Here is a 19,415-nt window from a genome sequence, read left to right as displayed (position 1 = left end):
TTTGTGGCTGCAAACTAAGTTTGTGTAACTACAACTTAATTTGTGTAAGAGTGTCTTGTTCAAGGCCATATCCAGCTTTGACTGTAATTTAGTTTGTGTAAGAAAGTTGAGTAAACTTTTTTCCTTCCACCCACCTTGACTGCAATCTCAATTCTGGGACTAACTCAATAGACTCAATTAGAAAACCTACCACAACTGACTCAGAGAGAAACCAAGAGATAATATCAGTCCTGGACTCTGAAAACCAAATTTTCAATTTTAAATAGCTCAACAGTCCTAATGCATCATTCAAGTGAAGTATAGGTTTCCTAGAGCCAATTGATTACAAAACACTACTATATGGTATGGGGAATGTGTCATTAACACAAGAAAAAAAAATTTCCTTCATGGTACTTGATCATCAGCAAGGTAGTTTATATGGGAAAATCCAGAAGTTATTTTCATCTACCTCCCATTATTACTGTTGACAGTAAGATACTGTCAACCACTTTTGTATGTCAAAAGTATATATAATAAACTGAATATTATTTACTAATATTGTTCATTACATTGCTAATATTTGATAATTACCAAAATTATCTTTCTCTTACACAACACACACATACACACAGTGTTAGGGAATTAATGTGGAAAAAAAAAAAAAAAGAAAAATAAAAGACTAGGTATGGTAATAAGACCTAGAGGCAATAGAGATGAGGGCTGGAAAGACCGGCCCACAATATGAAGCTTACCACAAAATGTTGTATTGTTGTGGTACTTCAATTCCTTTTTTTTTTCCTGTCCTCTCTCAAACCAAACTTAAGAGTCTCTATAAGGACTACACCCATTTTTGGCTTATCTGATTTTTACCCCCCCACACACTTTTTTGTTGTTCTTTTCTTTAAACAAAACCATATAACTTGAACTATCTAGTTCTGCCTCTCAAATAGAGGGGGAAATAAAGGAGGATACCAGGACCAAACAGATATATGATCAACAAGTAGTAAACTGGACACAGAGGGGACCACTATTCTGGCAGCCCGGGAGGTGAGGGTGGGGGATATGGGAGGCAGGATTAGAATGGGGGTGGGGAGGTAGGAGGAGGACAAACTTGGTGATGGGAATTCCCCTGGTTCAATGTTAATATGTACCTAAAGTATTATTGTGAAAGTTATGTAAACCAATATGGCCAAAATAAAAATGACATATTAAAAAATGTGATGAGTGCAGTTAGAGAAATAACTACACCAACAACTATCATGACAATGGTAGTGAGTGAGAGAAATAGAAAGCCTGTCTCGAATACAGACAGGGGAAGGGGGTAGGAGGAAAATTGGTGATGGAATAATAGTACATAGGCACATTTTTGTCCACATTGTAGCTATACACATTATTTACATGCATTAAATTTTATATAAATCTTATATTTTCTATGGTTTTGTGTTTTTTGTTTTTGTTTGCTGGGGATTTTTTTTTTGGTTTTATTTTGTTTTAGTGCTGATGATCAAGACTAGAGTTTCATACATTCTAGGCAAGAACACTACCTCTTACTTGCCTCCCAGATAACCCCCCAAAACTCTTCATTTTCACCCAAGAAGACAAAAACTCTCTTACAAGTACAAAAAATTCTCACCAGCACCTGACCTTGATTTTCATCCCTAACACTAGAATAGTCCCTGGAGCCCCACCAGGAGTTACCCCTGAGTGGAAGCCCTGAGTACCACCAGGTGTGACTCAAAAACAATTAATAACAAAAATTTTCACCATTTCTCAAGAATGAGAAGATAGTCCCAATGTAACCAACACAATTGCTATTTACATCTCAAATTCAGTCATAATTATTTTACCTGTTATTTTAATAGATAAATTGTATAATTTTAAATCAATATTGTAGAGTCAGAGAGGTAGTACAGGAATTAAGGCACTTGCCTTGCAAACTAATCCTAGTTAGATCCTCAACTGAGCACCAGGAGAAGTGACCCCCTCCAGCACAATTGCAGGCATAAGCCTCAAACATTACCAAGTGAAGCCCAATGCCATTACCCCCCCAAAAAAATCAATGGAATACACATAAATACTGTTTATTATAATAATTGTTATTTATTATAATGATAGTAACAATGTTATTTAACAAAATTATAAACATATTATCCAAAAATAAGGGAAATGCAGTAAATATATACAGGTAAGCACAAACTTGAAAAGAAAATTCAGTTATTATATTTTTTTTCTTTTTTTCTTTTTTCGGAAGGAGGGATACATCTGGCAGTGTCAAGGCTTACTCTTGCTCTACACTCAGGAATGACTCCTGGAGGAGCTTGAGGGACCATACAGAATGCCAGGGTTTCAATTCAGATCAGTTGCAGCAATGTAAACACCACACCCAAAGTACTGTCACTCTGTCCCCTGTCAAATTTTTTTTTTTTTTTTGGTTTTTGGTTTTTGGGCCACACCCGGCGGTGCTCAGGGGCTACTCCTGGCTGTCTGCTCAGAAATAGTTCCTGGCAGGCACGGCGGACCATATGGGACACCGGGATTCGAACCAACCACCTTAGGTGCTGGATCGGCTGCTTGCAAGGCAAACACCGCTGTGCTATCTCTCCGGGCCCCCCTGTCAAATATTTTTTATTTTCAAAACCATTGCTTTTATTTTCTAAGATTGGAAAAATTCATAACCCGAATCCAGAAACTACAGTAGGTCAGTGTTCCCCACCACAGATTCAACACACTTTCAGTTAATGTTGCTGAAAAACTGAATTCTCAAAATCCTTTGTTCCCTATCCTTCATCTATAAACTTGGAATTACAAAGCTTTCTGATATACATTCTGTGTCTTAAAAATCTTTTATCTGGGACTGGAAAGATAGTATAGCAGGTAAAAGGATCTTAACTTGCACATGGCCCAAAAGAAACCAAAAAATCTCTTAGATATATCTTAATTTTGTAAAATTCTCTTCTTTCAAATTAAATATTGGCACAAAAGGAACCCAGTTCTATCTCCTGAATTTTCTAAATTAATAAAGCATAAACTTTTCAATAAAATAAATAAATAAAATAAACTTTTATTGAGGTTGAAAAATAGGTGTATTTATCTTCTTCTCCCTTGCAAGAATAAAAAATGGAGTCGAAGAGATAGCAAGGAGGTAAGGCGTTTGCCTTTCATGCAGAAGGTCATCGGTTCAAATCCCGGCGTCCCATATGGTCCCCTGTGCCTGCCAGGAGCAATTTCTGAGCATGAAGCCAGGAGTAACCCCTGAGCACTGCCGGGTGTGACCCAAAATCAAAAAAAAAAAAAAAAGGAGAGGAATAAAAAATGGAGAAATATGATCCATTTCCAGGGAAAACTGAATGACCAACCTTTCTAGGCAGACCCCACATTCCAAATTCAGAGATAAACCTCACACTTAATTTCTCTGCACAAATTCAAGTTGGATCAAGTCAATTGCTTTTTATTATGCAGTCATTCAACCCTCAGATGTTCTGTTCCAAAGTACAAATATTCAGGAACTGGCACAATAACACATCAGTAGGGATTTTGCCTTGCACACAATCGATTTGGGATGGATCCGGGTTTGATTCCTAGCTTCCTATATGGTCCACAGAGCCTACCAAGAGCTATTTCTGAACACAGTCAGGAGTAAACCCTGAGCACCACCAGGGAGTGGCACAAAATGAAAAATACAAATATCCTACAATTATTTTTGGTTAACAAAAAATGTTATCTCCCATAATAAATTCAAGTCTTCTCCCATAATTCAAGTCTTCATCCATAGCAGAAGAGCAACACTCATTACCCAGAACTCAATCACAGGCCTTTGTCATAGTGATGGAAACATAACTTCAGGGTTATGGGGAAAAAATGGAGAATTAGTGCTTTAGGGAGCATTATCAACACTAGTATCTGGGCTAAAACCCTCCTCTAGGATTCTCATAGGCTCCTCCCTAGAAGAAGGTAGCATATTATCAGAGTTGTGGGAAAGTAATGGAGATTCAGGCCCTGAGGGAGCTTCAGCAACAACAGAGTCTGGGCTAAAACCCTCTCCTAGGGGGTTCACAGGCTCCTCCCAAGAAGGATCACTGTTATGGGGCACAGGGTGCTCAGATCCACCATCCACGGAGCAGATGGTCAGGAATACATTTCCTGACTTAATCATAAAGTATGGAAAGAGGGTCCCAGAGAAGGAAGCCTGAGGGAAGGAGAAAATGTGGGAGCCATCAGTCATGTCATAGAAGGAGACATCCCCTTCCTCATAGTCCAGGAAAACCCCCAGCCTCTGGATAACCTGCCGTGGGAACAGAAATTGACCTTGGTCAGCAAATGCAACATATCCGTCTTCATTATGTCCAATGACCCAGAACCCCTTTTGTGGAGACTCCGTGTAGAAGCCTGTCCTTTTCACATCTTCCATACAGACCCCCAGAGCCCAAATGCTTTTGTCTCCATTTTTGATTTCCACCTCCCAGCAACAGCGCCCTGAAGTGATGCCCTCATGGCCTAAGATGTTATATCGGAGATCTGAGTATGCAGAAGTATCTTTCAAGGTCAAACTTTTGTTCTCATGAGAAAGGACAATGTCGGGAGAGGCAGATGCTGGATCCAGAGTGACAGAACCTGCAGAGAGAAGCACCAATTATGCAATGCCCTCCCCTGGTCATAACAGCAGCAACAACCATCTCACCACTGACACAAGACACAAGTAATGGGAAGCTAATCTCCTGAGATGAGGGCCTTGCACTCAAGTCCTCTAATCAAGAAAAGAAGACTGATTTGGGATAGATGTTACAAGGCCCTTAAGGACCAACATAAACTCCCATGAAATTCATTTCTTTAGCTTCCATATAAGCCATACCTACCTACCACCACCCACCCACTACTACTGATGGTAGCAGCATTTGTATCACCACAGAGAGATAATGGGAAATGAAAATTGTGTGGGCATCAGCAATAGGACCCTTCAGAAAGAGTATGAAGTCACTCACAGGTCTGGAACTGGTCTTTGCGCCAATCTGTAAGAAACACATACATATTAATATCAGGGATTTGTAGCCTGTACACAACAGGGTTGCCACATACTCTTATAAACATTAAGTAATTATAGAAACATGTTTTAAAAACATTTGAACTAGTTCTTTCATACACACATTGAACACACACTTAAACATACTTATGTACACACACACACAGCCATCATGCAGCAATGTTCTCACTATCGGTAAGCCCACAAAACTTAATACCCGTGGATTTAGAGGCTGTACAAAAATCTCTGAGCAATGAGATGTTTGTGTCTCATTACAGAAATTTCATGTCTCTCATTACCCAGATATTATTCTCCAGTTTTGCTTATCACATATTTATTCTAAAAAGCAGATTTTCTTGGAAAAGTCTCAAGAGATCAACATTTTCTAGGGCTCACTTTATTTACAAAAATCTAATAAAGACATAAATAACCCTGTTTTACAACTTCATGACTAATCTTGAAAAGCTAGTGAAACTCTAGATACCATATCTCTGGGCTGAAAACACTGGGGTCCCATTGGGAGGTGCGTGGGCACAAAATTGTCCCAGTTCTATAGTTTCTAGAGTTTTGATAGTTCTAGGTTACATAACAACTCCAAATTTTGCAATAATGAAAGCCAGTAAATGCACAGAAAATAGGATAGGAAAGTAGCATGGAAGCTTTCTAATCTCAAGAAGCTCAGAAGGTTCAACTAGCAACAAGCAGTTAGGTGAATCCTCAACAATAACTTTATTTTTTGTAACTTTTTGTAACTACTTTCTTAAATGTTGCATGTTTGTTCATAATACCTTTGGGTTTTTTTCACAGATACCAAGTTATTTATGATTGGACATAAGTCCTGCAATGTATAAAACCTTTAACCAAACCCTTCACCAGTGAATATTTCCCATGGCAAGTGTCCCCAGTTTCCTTTCCACCCTATCCCTAGTCTGTCTGTGGAGCAGATATTATTATTATTATTATTATTATTATTATTATTATCCTTCTTCCTCTTTATCTCCTTTTCCTTTTCCTTTATTTTCTCCTCCTCCTTCTTATTATTATTCTTTTTCTTCTTCTTCTTTTTTTTTTTTTTTTTTTTTTTTTTGGTTTTTGGGCCACACCCGGTGACACTCAGGGGTTACTCCTGGCTATAAGTTCAGAAGTCGCTCCTGGCTTGGGGGACCATAAGGGACACCGGGGGAATCGAACCGCGGTCCGTCCAAGGCTAGCGCAGGCAAGGCAGGCACCTTACCTCTAGTGCCACCGCCCAGCCCCTTTTCTTCTTATTCTCCTTCTCCTATTTTTTCCCTCGTCTTCCTTACTATAATTATTGTTATTATTATTATGATGATGATGATGTATTCTCTCTTTCTCTCTTCTTTTACCCTTTATAAATACTATGGATTGCAATATTGTTACTGAGGTGTATCATACTTATTACATTATATCTTTTCAGCATCCAATTCCTGTACAGAGTAATGATTTTTCAACTATGATTTTTATAGTGGCCCTTCTCTGCCCTACCTGTACTTGCCCACTATTTGTGAAAAGCTTCATACCGTGGTCTGCTCCTTCTAGCCCTCATCTCTATTGTCTCTGGATTTTAATACCATACTATATTATATATATCATCATTTTATGCCTATTTCTCTCTGACTCATTTCACTCTACATAATACTCTCAATATACACCCACGTATAAGCAAATTTTATGACTTTATTTTCCTAACAGCTGCATAGTATTCCACTGTGTAAATATACTTTCCTTTATCCACTGTTTCTTATCCATACATCTGTTCTTGGGCACTTAGATAGTCTTTAGATTTTTTGTTATAAAGAAAGTTTATCACACATAGCTGACATAGGTGATAATAATACATTTGTTTGCAGATATGTAAAAGCAACATTTTAAAAAAATGTGGAAGAGAAGAAAAGAAATAAAAGAAAGTAAAAAGTACAGTAACAAGCACATTTATAAAAATCATTGTGTCTCCAATGAAGTCAATTAATGCATTAATTACTGCCATTCAATAACAGTTGATCAATATCATTAATACAATGGTAGAACATATAGTAAGCTTTGTTGTTAGCTGTCCATTCAGCAGCTCCTAAGTTTAATAGAGTCCCATTTTTTTTATCTTTGCTTCCACTTTTTTGGTCGGCTATGTTTCAATCTTGAAGATGATTTTAGCTTCAATGTCATGGAGTGTTGCTGACATTTTCCTCTATGTGTCTTATATCAACAATGACTTTCAGAAAACTATTGTGAGATAGAACAATTTTTACAAATTGTCTTTCACTAAACTATTCCTTAATAATTCCATTTACAGGGGCCGAGTAGGTGGCGCTGGAGGTAAGGTGTCTGCCTTGCAAGCGCTAGCCAAGGAAGGACTGCGGTTCGATCCCCCCGCGTCCCATATGGTCCCCCCAAGCCAGGGGCGATTTCTGAGCACATAGCCAGGAGTAACCCCTGAGCGTCAAACGGGTGTGGCCCAAAAACCAAAAAAAAAAATAATTCCATTTACCATTTTGTTGAAACAAGCACTATAAAATAAATTATTTTCTGACAGTCAAGATGACAAGCTTATCGGGTGAATGGGAAACTGTGGACAATAGTGGAAGGAAGGTCACACTGTGGAAGGATTAATGCTAGAACATTGAAAACCCAAAACAAGTCTATTTTGAACAACTTTGTAGAACATGTTGTTTAATTAAAGGACTTGTGATGATTGTGCTGGATCTCTAGGTTGTCTCTAAACAATAGATAAAGAGAACTACAACTTGACTAAGAGAAATACAACTATGGCTAATAATCATAATAATCAGTAAGAACAGTAATAATCCATAAGTGAGAAAAATTTGGGATAAATCATCAAACAATTCTTATTCAATTAGGGGAAACCTGAGAGCGTCCAAGGGAATAAGAACACACACATTCTGTGAGAGGAAAAGCATCTACCCTTAAGTGAGGTTGAACAATGATGGAAACATAATTTCAGGACTGGGGAAGAAACAAATCCTTTTAGAGAGACAAGAGAACTAAAACAAAACAAAATAACTGGATCCAGTCATTATTTTTTTTCTTTTTTGGTTTTTGGGCCACACCCGGCAACACTCAGGGGTCACTCCTGGCTATCTGCTCAGAAATAGCTCCTGGCAGGCACGCGGGACCATATGGGACACTGGGATTCGAACCAACCACCTTAGATCCTGGGTCGGCTGCTTGCAAGGCAAATGCTGCTGTGCTATCTCTCCAGATCAGTCATTATTTCTACCAAGACTTTCTCAAAGATCTGCATACCACCAGGAGATCTCTGTTAAAGTATATTCCACAAGAATACCAAAATATGTGAAATTGTTAATTCTATGGGGAAAAAAAAATCTTTACAGATGTGATTAAGATTATCTGGTCAAACAGATATAAAGAACAAGTCTTGCAAGTGCAAACATTTGTTCCTTCTTTGAAACTATCAAAATCCTCCAAGCATAGCCCTTGAGGCCCCCAAGCAGAGCCCAGCTAGTCTTGTAATCCCTGGAAGAGCAGAGTTTAAGCAATATTGTATCCTTGAATCCTTGCATTGATCTGCTGGCTCTATTGGTTGAAACCGAATAGGAATAAATCCAAAGCTCTTTGTTCATTGCTTGGGAGATGTCCCACAACAAGACAATATTATTAACAATGAGATGGAGTGGAGCCGGAGAGATAGCATGGAGGTGGGGCATTTGCCTTGGGTGCAGAAGGGCGGTGGTCGAATCCCGCATCCCATATGGTCCCCTGAGCCTGCCAGGGAAGTTTTCTGAGTGTGGAGCCAGGAGTGGCCCCAGAGTGCTGCCGGGTGTGACCCAAAAACAAACAACAAAAAAAAAAAAAACAATGAGATGGAGACATCATTTGTATAGTACAAATGGACCAAAACTAGTCTTATGTATCCTCAAAATCAGAACCCTGTCATGGATCTGATCTAGCAATTAGATGGGATGCTAGAAGCAGAGTCAAACCACTAGTTGTGGTTTAAAATGAAGGTGAAGATGCCCTCTAGAAGAAATAAATAACAACTGCCTCCAGAAAGAAAATGACTAAGGAATACTGGAGTAAGTATATTGGCACAGTAAAATTGTTTGCATTCTAAGCATTCTAAACATTAATCTTAACACTACTGTAAACCATGTTACTTCAATTTTAAAAATTATATATGTATGGTCAAAAAAGGAGAACAGGGGTTAAGGTGTTTTCCTAGCATTTCATTAATCATGATATGTACCCCATATGATCTCTCAAACACTGCTAGGAGTGATCTGTGACTAGAGAGCCAGGAACAAGCTTTAAGCACTGCCAGTTGTGTTCCAAACACCCCCCCCAAAAAAAAAAGGAAAAAAAATCACCTCTTAAAAAAAGCCCTAGTCACAATTTTAATGAAATATGACTTACAGAGCAAGAAAATAGAAAAATTATGTTGCTATGTTAGTGTGAATTTGTAATGGCAGAATAGAGTAGACTACATATGCTACATATATATATATATATATATATATATATATATATGATACATCAAACATGAGGGGAAGCTACAGGCTGTATACAACTAGAAACAACATTAAAGATCATGAATTTCACATAGAGAACAAGTAGAGGAACCAAAAAAGACCACAAAAACATGAGATCTTCCCTCCTTCCAAAACATCATCACAAATATCTTAAAACTCAGATCAAGTTATCTTTCCAGGTAAGGACCAAAAGAAGTAAAGACAAGCACAGTTATCTCTGTGCCACACTGACTAGAGATATATAATATCCTTTGATTTTCATAACCCTTTTGCAGAGAATAAAAGATCACTCACCATTGAAATGCTTATATATGTCACAAAACCTTAAAATGTCTTAGAATATAAGAAAATAGAGGAAATAATAATTGTTGCTATTTTCAATAGCCACCATTTGCTTAGTCAGCAATAAATGGAAGTTTGGGTGTAAATGCATGAGAAATTCAGCTGCTAAATTGTCATTTCTATTTCTGTTTAGATAGATGCAAAAAATTTGGACTAATACACGTTGTTCTTTATCAAAGATGGACTTTACCCCTAGAAACAACTCATCTATTTAATATTGAGATACTACAAATCATCTAAAGAAACCTATTGCATTTGTGTAGGAAAATTATAATAAGAAGGAATAAAACAATAAGGAGTTTTCAGACAGGATTTATTGCTCACCCTAACCAGGCCTGCAGCAGAGAAGAGTCAGAGGAGGCAGATGTGTATCCCCAAGGAAAGTCCCTGCAGTTCTCAAATGGAGGCTACAAAGATGACAGACGCAAGGGGGGTAACCACCCACGTCTGCCATGGAGTCTTTGGGTACAGAAAGGGCAGTGGTGAGGCTGAAGAGCAGACACAGGGAACTCAGGTACATACCTGCATACAGATGGGCTTTCCTCCATGCTGAAAGGGAAAACAACAGTGAGAGCTTAATCAAACCAGTCTGCTCAGCCCAGGCTCAGCCTCCCCTTTGCTCAAACAGTCAAAAGATCCCAGATCTTCAAGTGACAGAAAGTTGCTGATGGAGAGTGAAAACACCTATCATGTCCAGACAGAAAGGTGTTTTGTGACACATGTCAGGACACAGGTCCGGAAACTTGCATGACAGGCTTGTCCTAACTGCTGCCCTGTGTGACTGCATAACTGTGCAAGAGAATTAGATTCTCTGAGCTAAAAATTCTAAGACATAGGGCATGAGTGGTGGTGCAGGCAGTAGGGCATTTGTCTTGCACACGCTAACTTAGGACAGACCTCAGTTAAATTCCCCAGTGTCCATATGGTCCACCAAGCCAGGGGCAATTTCTGAGCACATAATGAGGATATCCCCTGAGTGTCACCAGGTATGACCCAAATACCAAAAAAAATAATTCTAAGACATGCTTATCCTATCTCCATTCAGTTTGCCATGAATGCTTTATAAATTATATTACATGTTCAAATACTTGACAGAAAAAATATTAACTATTCAATAATGTTTTATTATTTATATTTTATTAATAATAAGTATTATTATTTATTATGTATTTCTTTTTCAACGATATTAAAGAAATAACTCAAAAAGATAAATGGTTAAGACAAAGTGAGTACTAAAAACGTGATCAGTGTTTCTCAGAGAAATCACTATTCTGCAGCAATACTCCCACCACATTCCCGAACCTGCTCAGCCAATCCCGAAATCTCCCATCACTATTTGACCATAATATTTGTGTAATGACCATATGCCTGTCCCCAACACACACAGAATAAACACCTAGGCATAAGTGGGATAGGAGATAGATAGAGCATTGGAGCATCACTCACCAGCCAAGTAATCAGCCTTCTTCTGGTCTGAAAGGCAACAGGAGACAAGTGAGCTCAGAATCAAAAGGCATCCTAGGGAGGGACTCGGGGAGTTGAGGAAAAGCAAAACTTACCTAAATGTGCCTGTAGCTCATCTGAAAGAAAATGAAAAATCAAAGTGTGAACTCCCAGACTTAAGGAGTTGGAAGACCCTGGGCTTTCAGAATCTATGAAAAAGGACCTCTGGATCCTGAAGTTCAACTCGACACACATCCAGGCCTTGCAGTCAACTGGGAAGAGGACTCCAGGGGCACCTGCTCTGATCCCTTGTCTAGAGCCATGAATTCTCACCCGCAGTTCTCTCTCACGTCCACACAGTTCTTCCGGGGCCTATTTCGACTTACCTATGTCTTTCAGTGCCTCCTGCTTTTTCTGTTCGTCCTCCTCCTTCTCCTGGCACAGATTCTCCTGTACCCGCTTCACCTGCACCTTTATGGCATGTTCCCTCCTGGAGTAATAGGCAACTACAAGGGCCAGGAATGTCAGCAAAGTCACACACACCGTGAAGAGCTGCTTCCATGGAAAGACCTTGGGGAAGAAGGGCTCTGTGGCCCACAGGAGACACATTGAGGGCACAACCAGGACATTGAACCTGGCTAACTCAAGAATGCCTGACCCTCTGTCCAGGCCCAACAGAAAGAGCACCTGGGATATAAATGTCCACGGCCTTCTCCTGGCCCAGGATGGGGTTGAGGATGGAGCAGGTCACGTTCCCCACTGCGCTGTCTCTCACCACCAGAGCCGCCTCCACGCTGAACAGCCCCTCAGCATCCTGGGTCTGGGTCTCTGAGAAGGCCAGAAACTTCTCCCCACTGGAGTCTCGCCACTGCACCTGCGGCCTGGGGAACCATCCTGATGCTCTGCACACTACTCGGATCCCATCCTCCTCAGGTCCTGTGATGTGCACCTGAGGGGCAAAGTTTACACATGTGTAGAGAGTCATGAAGACAGGGTCTGAGGGTACAAACAAGTCCTGGAGACAGTCACTCTGTCTTCCTGAGGGGGTTGGGCTCTTTAGAAGCCACCACAGGGGACAAGAAGCTGATCTTTCTTGGGGCTAAGGTGACACAGAGATAGAAGCACTTCTCCCAGGTGCAAAGGAGGAAGGAAGGTCCAAGGACCAAAGAGAACAAGAGGAGGAATTTAGTCCCAGATTCCATCTTCATCCTCAACTCTCTCCATCTCACACATCTCCCAAGGAATCTTCTTTAATTTAATTTAATTTAATCTAAATCCCTTTAAGGTCTATAAGTGTCTTTATTCCTGAACTCCGCACTAATCACCACATACGTGTTTGTTATTGAAGCAGGCAGTCAGGTCAATAGGAAAGAAACCTCCAAGGCAAAAAAAAAAAAAATCTGGGAATAATAAAAATCCGTAGGATGTAATAAAACCAAGAGATTGGATTTGAAGGAGTTATTGTGCCTCTGGCCTTTAACTGATAAAAGCATTCTACCAGGACCCATGATAAGATCTTTACTTAGCAACTCTGAAGGCTCAAAGAAGCCTGGATATTCTACTAAGAGAGAGAAGCCCCAAGAGGAACAAAGGCCAGGAAGGTAGTATCAAAGAGACCATCAACTACTTCCAATTCTTCCACTTGGCTACCCTAACAACAGATTCTCACTTAGGTAGGAAGACTAAAAGGTTGAGAGAAACCCTCTAAAAGACAACTTGAAACAAAGGAGATGCTCACGTATTGCTGCCTGAGCACATGTGTTACCCAAGCATATGAACTTCCTGCACACATCTGCACACATGTACTACCTATGTCCATGTGTCGTTTTATGCACATGTGTTGCCTAAGCACATGTCAACTGCATCTATATATACTTCTATCTTTGGCTGCTTTCTCTGCCCTTGAAGAAGCTCACTTTCTCTCTTGAGTAACTTACATTCTCTCTATCTCTATCTACCTCTATCTAGCTTTCTCTCCTTTCTCAGAATTTCTAAATAAAACCTGCATTTATTTATTGGCTGAGTGCCTATGCATTTCCCCTGGACTCTGCTATGTCAAGAACAGTCTGGGACTGACCCAGCTCCCCTAGATCAGGCAGATTGACAAACCCAGTCCAGATTTACTTCGTGGCCTCTTCAGCTGTCTGGAAGGACAATGAAAATCACAAGAAGGAACTTAATTTTCTTACTGAAAACAGAAAAGGAGTGCCCTTTTCCTTTTGAAGCTTTTTTTAATTTTCCTTTGCTTTTGAGCTTAGAGAAGGTGTATTTGGGGGTCACACCTAGCAGTGCTAAGGATTATCGCCATTATTGCCCCTCGACCTCCCTAATACCACCACTTCTATCCTTTCTTCCTTTTTCATTGTTTTAATTTAATCACCATAAAATTACAGTTATTCATGATTGGCTTTCAGAAGTACCATATTTCAACACCAATCCCTTCACCATGTCCACTTCTCTCCACAAATTTCTCCACCCCCATTGGTCTCCCACCAACCTATCTACTTCTATGATAAGTCTTCTTTTAATAATCTGCATGATATGGGAGAAACTGTTTACCCAAATTCATCTAATAAGGTATTATTATCAAAATTATATATAAGACACCAGTGAAAATTTACAAAAAATAAAATCATCCTGCCCCATCCAAAACATGGAGAGAAGAGATGAACAAAAATTTCCTCAATAAAATACAATTAGCAAAAAGGCACCTGTAAAAATATTTTCTCTGTATCACATCAGAGAGCTGCAAAACAAACCTTAATAAGATATCATCTCATACCACACACATGCAATAGAATAAAACCAACAAGTACAGGTGAAAATGTGGGAAGAAAAGGACTCTTGTTCACTGCAGGTGGGATTGTCAACTGGTCCAGCTTTTATGGAAAACAATATGGTCATTTCTCAAAATATCTAAGAGATGAGCTTCCATTTGACCCAGTCTCCCATACACCATTTGTTAAGTATTTATATTTCATTAAAAGTGTATTGTGGGTAATTTTACTCTTAAAAAAGTACTTTCACTTTCTGACTACTAGCTAAACCATATTTCAACTTTGTGAGGCAGAAGTGTTTTTCTCTGGACTTGGGTGCCATCTTCTGGAAGTACTCACATGAAAGCAAATCACCAGTTCCCACATTGTGGGAAGGTAGAAATCTAACTCTACTAGCTCTTGATTCAAAACTACTTCCTGTCAGAAAGAAGAAATTATTTTATTTGTAGCTAGAGAGATAGTACAGCAGGTAGGAAAGTTGTCTTGCAGAAGGCCCAGCCAAGATTGATCTCAAACATGCCATGTGGTCCCCTGAGCATCTCCAAGAATAATTTCTGAAACAAATCTTGAAGTAGCCCCTGAGAATTGCTTTCACTGCCCTCACCCCATTAAAAAAAAAAAAAAGAAAATGTTTTTGCTTTTTATAAATCCAAATACCTAACATAAATACTCTCCCAATTACAGGTGAGCTCTATGTATAATGATTTTTTCAAACTCTTACAGAGGGCGCATATTAATTATCAGGCACATATCATATCATATCATATCATAATCATTAATATTAATCATGTACCACCCAGACTGGCTGAATTCCTTTAAATGTCTGAAAAAATAAATGACTATTTCTCAGCTCAAGGAAATTTTGGCCATACATTATATACATTAGTACAGTAACATATATATAAATATATATATATATATATATAACTCATGATCATTTATATTCTTTAAAGAAGAAAAGCCAAGGAAAATCTCAGGAGTCTTTGCAGTCCTCCATTCTATGCTCCTCAGACTCCTGAATTCTCAAAGATACTCATTTATTAATTAACTCTTTTTTTGTTGTTTTTTGTTTGTTTGTTTTTTGGGCCATACCGAGCAATGCTCAGGGGTTACTCCTGGCTGTCTGCTCAGAAATAGCTCCTAGCAGGCACGGGGGACCATATGGGACACCGGGATTCAAACCAACCACCTTTGGTTCTGGATCTGCTGCTTGCAAGGCAAACGCCATTGTGCTATCTTTCTGGGCCCTGATTAACTCAATCCTGTCAACCCCACTGGTCCCTAGTATCACTCTGTGAGATCAGTCAACATCTTCTCACCCCATAACTGCACTCTTCATGCCCCAACCTTCTTAATCTGACCTTCCTTTTATCATCCTCACAGTTTCCAAGAGAATACATTCACCTCTGTAGCCAAACTCTAACCACATCAGCCAAGCTATAAAAACTTAGCATCTCTCTTCCCCACAAAAAACATTCTCTAACCCCAACATTCTATTTAACCCCAACTTCCACCAGTTATGTCCATGGGTCAATACCAATACCAAGTTTGTTTACTCACTGCTAGTAATGTCAGTGCCCAGAATTTACATGTCTCTGCCTGCTCATGTCCATTACATCCTTCTCAAAAGCTCAAGGGAAACTTAATCTTTAAGACTCAGATGTCTTCACAAGCAAACATTTAAACTTTTCTAAATTACATAATATCGAAAGTCACGCTCTTCTCGAGCCCCACATACTGGCAACGTCACTTTAAATCCTTACAATACCCTTTGCTATCATCTTGCCTACCCTGTGGGCCTCCTTACTTGCCAGACATTCTGGGTGTTCCTCCTGCTCTCACACACATACCCCTAAATTCACATCATTAAACCCCTGTTTCTTTATATTTTGTTCATTGTATCATAAAGCTCTAAGTGAGCAATACTGAATCTTACCCTCTACCCCATCTACCCCAACTCATCCCTTGCCCTATTCAACATGTCATTCCTTGTTTGTTTTGCGCTTTTTGTTTCTTTGTTTTGGGGCCACACCTGGCAGTGCTCAGGGATTACTCCTGTCTCTGCGTTCAGGGATCATTCTGCTGGTGCCCAGAGAATGATATGGGAGGCCAGGGATTAAATCCAGTTTAATTGCATGCAATGCAGAGAACTACCCACTGTGCTATCACTCCAGCCCTCAACAAGTCCTTTTTCTAAAACCTTACTACCTCCTAATATTATTATCTCAAATGATTTATCATCTTATTTATTTATTGCCTCTAGAATACAAAAAAAAAAGGGGGGGGGTAATTGCTCTAAAAATTACCTAAATCAGGATCAGCGAGGTGGCGCTAGAGGTAAGATGTCTGCCTTGCAAGCACTAGCCAAGGAAGGACCGTGGTTCAATCCCCCGGCAATTTCTGAGCGCTTAGCCAGGAGTAACCCCTGAGCATCAAACGGATGTGGCCCGAAAAAAATTGCCTAAATCAAGTGTTCACAGCAGGGTCTCACTATGAAATTTCTGTGTCAATTAAATTAATACATGAAGGCTAGGATGATTTTGATCCTCAGCCCTCTAAATAATTTCCTAAGTACCACAGATTCCTGAATGCAGAACCAGGAATAACCCTGAACAGTGCAGAGTGTGACCCACAAAGTAAATATCAATGCATCTCTTTCCTTGTCTATAAAATAAGATATTTCCTTTATCTTTGAGGATCCTCTTAACTCGCACATCCCCGGATTCTAAAAGGTAGTTAAAGTCACCTACCTTCCACCTTCAACTCCAAAACAGCTTGTTTAGAGAAGCCTTCCTTTCTGAAGAAGCAAGTATACTGTCCAGCATCAGACACTTGGATCTTGTGGATGCTCACAACACCTACCCCCTGGGAAAGGAGGTCTTTCTCCATGGAGGTCCGGCCCCTGTACTGGGTCATCTGCTCCTCCATCTCTTCCTGCTGGTTTCGGTAGATAAATACAGCTTTTGAGAACTTGGAACGAAACCATCTCAGTTCCATGTTCTCTGCATTCATGGCTGGAGACACATGACAGGGCAGTGTGATGTTACCTCCCACCACAGCAGTAATAGGGTTTGAGGGACCAATCACCAGGAACTCCTCTGTGGACACAAACACAGACATGGAAGTGAAAGTCTGAGTACCTGTACCCCAAGAAACGAAACACCCCAAATGAGTAGGAACCAAGGACAGTTGGAACAGCTTTCTAATGAGAAGGCCCCAGGCTGCAAGATTGAATAGTGACTGAATCTGGATAAGATCTTCTGATCACTCCTTTGTAACTCTGAAATGATGGAAAAGAAAGTCCCACATTTGCCAGTGCTCCTGAAGAGCATTTGTGCAGGATTCTGATTGCTGGTGCCTGAGAAGCACCAGAAGGGCTTGCAAACAAATCACTTGGTTCCAACCACAGATGGATTCATTCAAAAAGGGTCTGACCAAGTGAGCACACAAAAATAGTTCCTAGCAGGGAGTTTTTGACAGCATGGGGAATGGCAGGCCTCTGCCATGCCAAAGGCCTTTTTAACTAGGTCTAGGAGGGGTGCGGGGCTTGGGTCACCCCAGCACCCTTCCACGTCCTTCCTCTGGAACTCCAAGGCTACCCCTGGGTTGCACACCCAGGGTGCCAGTGAGGTGGTTGCTGGTGAGGAGTTTAAAGGGGACCCCAGGCTTACCCCATTTCCCACCCTACTCAGCATCCCAATACACCCCACTCTGCCCAGCAATTGAACCCTATTAAGAAGCATCCTTCAACTTTCCATTATCACACTACACCTGTGACTCGGGTAATAAGCTTAATCCCACCCAGGGGAGATGTGGAAGAAACATAGCACATACTCACCTACAGACCCCGCAGTGGTCAGCTGCAGGAGGAGAAGCACGAAGATCAGAGAGCAGGGCACAGGGCAGGAAGAGTGATGCTCCATCTCCTTGGGCTGGGGAGAGACAGAGGGCAAGAGGCAGCCAGGATCAACAGGCAAGGCAGGGCCACCAGAGCTCTGGGCCTCAGAAGGGCTCAGGACTGGAAAACCCCTACAAGAGAGGGAATTTTTCTTACTGAGGAAGAAAGAGGCTCACATAGCCTAGGCTAAAATAGATCAGAGTCCTCCCACCCATTCTGAGATTACCAAACTGACAGTCAGTTTGAAAAATCAAAACCTTCTCACCCTTCCCTCTCTTTTCCTTCCAGCTTCTTTCTTTCCCTCCCCTTACCTTTCCTTTTTTTCCCTTCCTATTCCACACTGTCAGAATACCAGTACACCCCATTCTACCCAGCAATTGAACCCCATGGGGAAGCATCCTTCATCTATCCATGATCACACTACACCTGTGACTCAGGTCATAAACGTAGTCAGGTCTTTGCCATGAATAACAAACAGCTCCAACTTATTTACCTCAAACCCATAAAGTGAGCAGAGGATCCCCAGGAGCCTCAACACAGACAAAACTTTCCTCAAGTTGATGTTCCTGGTTTTTGTTCTGTCACTTGGATATCAGTTCCATGCCTGACTCTGCTGTGACGGACCCTGGACATAATCCTGTATGCAACATGTGTCACCAAGTCACACCCTACTGACATATGGTTGCTTTTCCTCCTGCCCTGGTGAAATATATGTGCCTCTAGGCAAAGCCCCCAGTGAAACAGGAGATCAGAAAAAATAAAATGGGTCCTAGTCAGATAAAATACCCACATACCACTTTCTGTTTAAGGTGGTCAAGCAGGTAAAAGTCTCAAGGACAGAATCTGAGTGCTCTGGAATTTTCCATTCTCTGTCCATATAACGAATTACCTGCCTCAGTTTCTTCATCTGCAAAATGGGAATAATAACAGAATCTCCTACTTCATACAAATTGACATTTGTAGACTCACTACATTTAGTTAGATCAAAGTCTTACACAGGCCAGGTTACTTATAGTCCTAGTAGGTGCTACAGTGGAATCATTTAAATAAAAAAATTTTTGATATGGTTGTCAAAGGTGTTGTTCCAGTTACACCACTTCTAGAGTCACATAACAAGTCCCCACAGACCCACATCTATGCCTCCACCTCATAATCAGATGCTCACTTGCTTACTCTTCTCTGACAAATATGTCTTCAAAGCCAACATACCTGCTTCAAGATCTCTTCAGGACTATTTCTAAGTGCAGCAGCTTGAGAAGGCTCAGGGGACCACCAGCCCCTTAATCTTCCTGCAGAACTTTCACATGCAGTCAGCTGCTCAGAGTCCCAAAACTACATCTAAGTCCAATGATGAGTGCTCAGACCCTTTGCATTGAAAGGCAGGTAGCTTCCAGCTCCCAGGAGTATAGAGAAGCAGAACTTGGTGCAGGTTT

General features: G+C 40.5%; 1 protein-coding gene across 1 annotated transcript; it reads right to left on the bottom strand.

The window, feature by feature from the left end:
* Nucleotides 1-3,853: 3,853 nt before the first annotated feature.
* On the bottom strand, nt 3,854-19,189 carry LOC125995794 (butyrophilin subfamily 1 member A1-like). The gene is made up of 8 exons (XM_049764780.1): nt 19,148-19,189; nt 18,777-18,889; nt 17,923-18,113; nt 16,838-17,224; nt 11,995-12,279; nt 10,387-10,413; nt 4,959-4,985; nt 3,854-4,590 (listed from the first exon to the last, which is right to left on the bottom strand). The coding sequence occupies exons 1-8, from the start codon at nt 19,187-19,189 to the stop codon at nt 3,854-3,856; spliced, it is 1,809 nt and encodes a 602-aa protein (XP_049620737.1).
* Nucleotides 19,190-19,415: the final 226 nt, after the last annotated feature.

This window comes from Suncus etruscus, chromosome 18 (genome assembly GCF_024139225.1).
Source record: "Suncus etruscus isolate mSunEtr1 chromosome 18, mSunEtr1.pri.cur, whole genome shotgun sequence".
NCBI classification, from domain to species: Eukaryota; Metazoa; Chordata; class Mammalia; order Eulipotyphla; family Soricidae; genus Suncus; species Suncus etruscus.
This window is presented reverse-complemented; position numbering and strand designations above follow the sequence as displayed.

Excerpts from the sequence above, each read along its gene's own strand:
- LOC125995794 (XM_049764780.1), bottom strand. The coding sequence starts at position 19,189 with ATGTTGGCTTTGAAGACATATTTGTCAGAGAAGAGTAAGCAA. Across the intron at positions 10,414-11,994 it reads CGTGGACATTTATATCCCAG|CATGGAGGAAAGCCCATCTG; the intron begins GTGCTCTTTCTG and ends TTTCCCTTTCAG. Across the intron at positions 4,591-4,958 it reads CAAAGACCAGTTCCAGACCT|GTTCTGTCACTCTGGATCCA; the intron begins GTGAGTGACTTC and ends TTCTCTCTGCAG.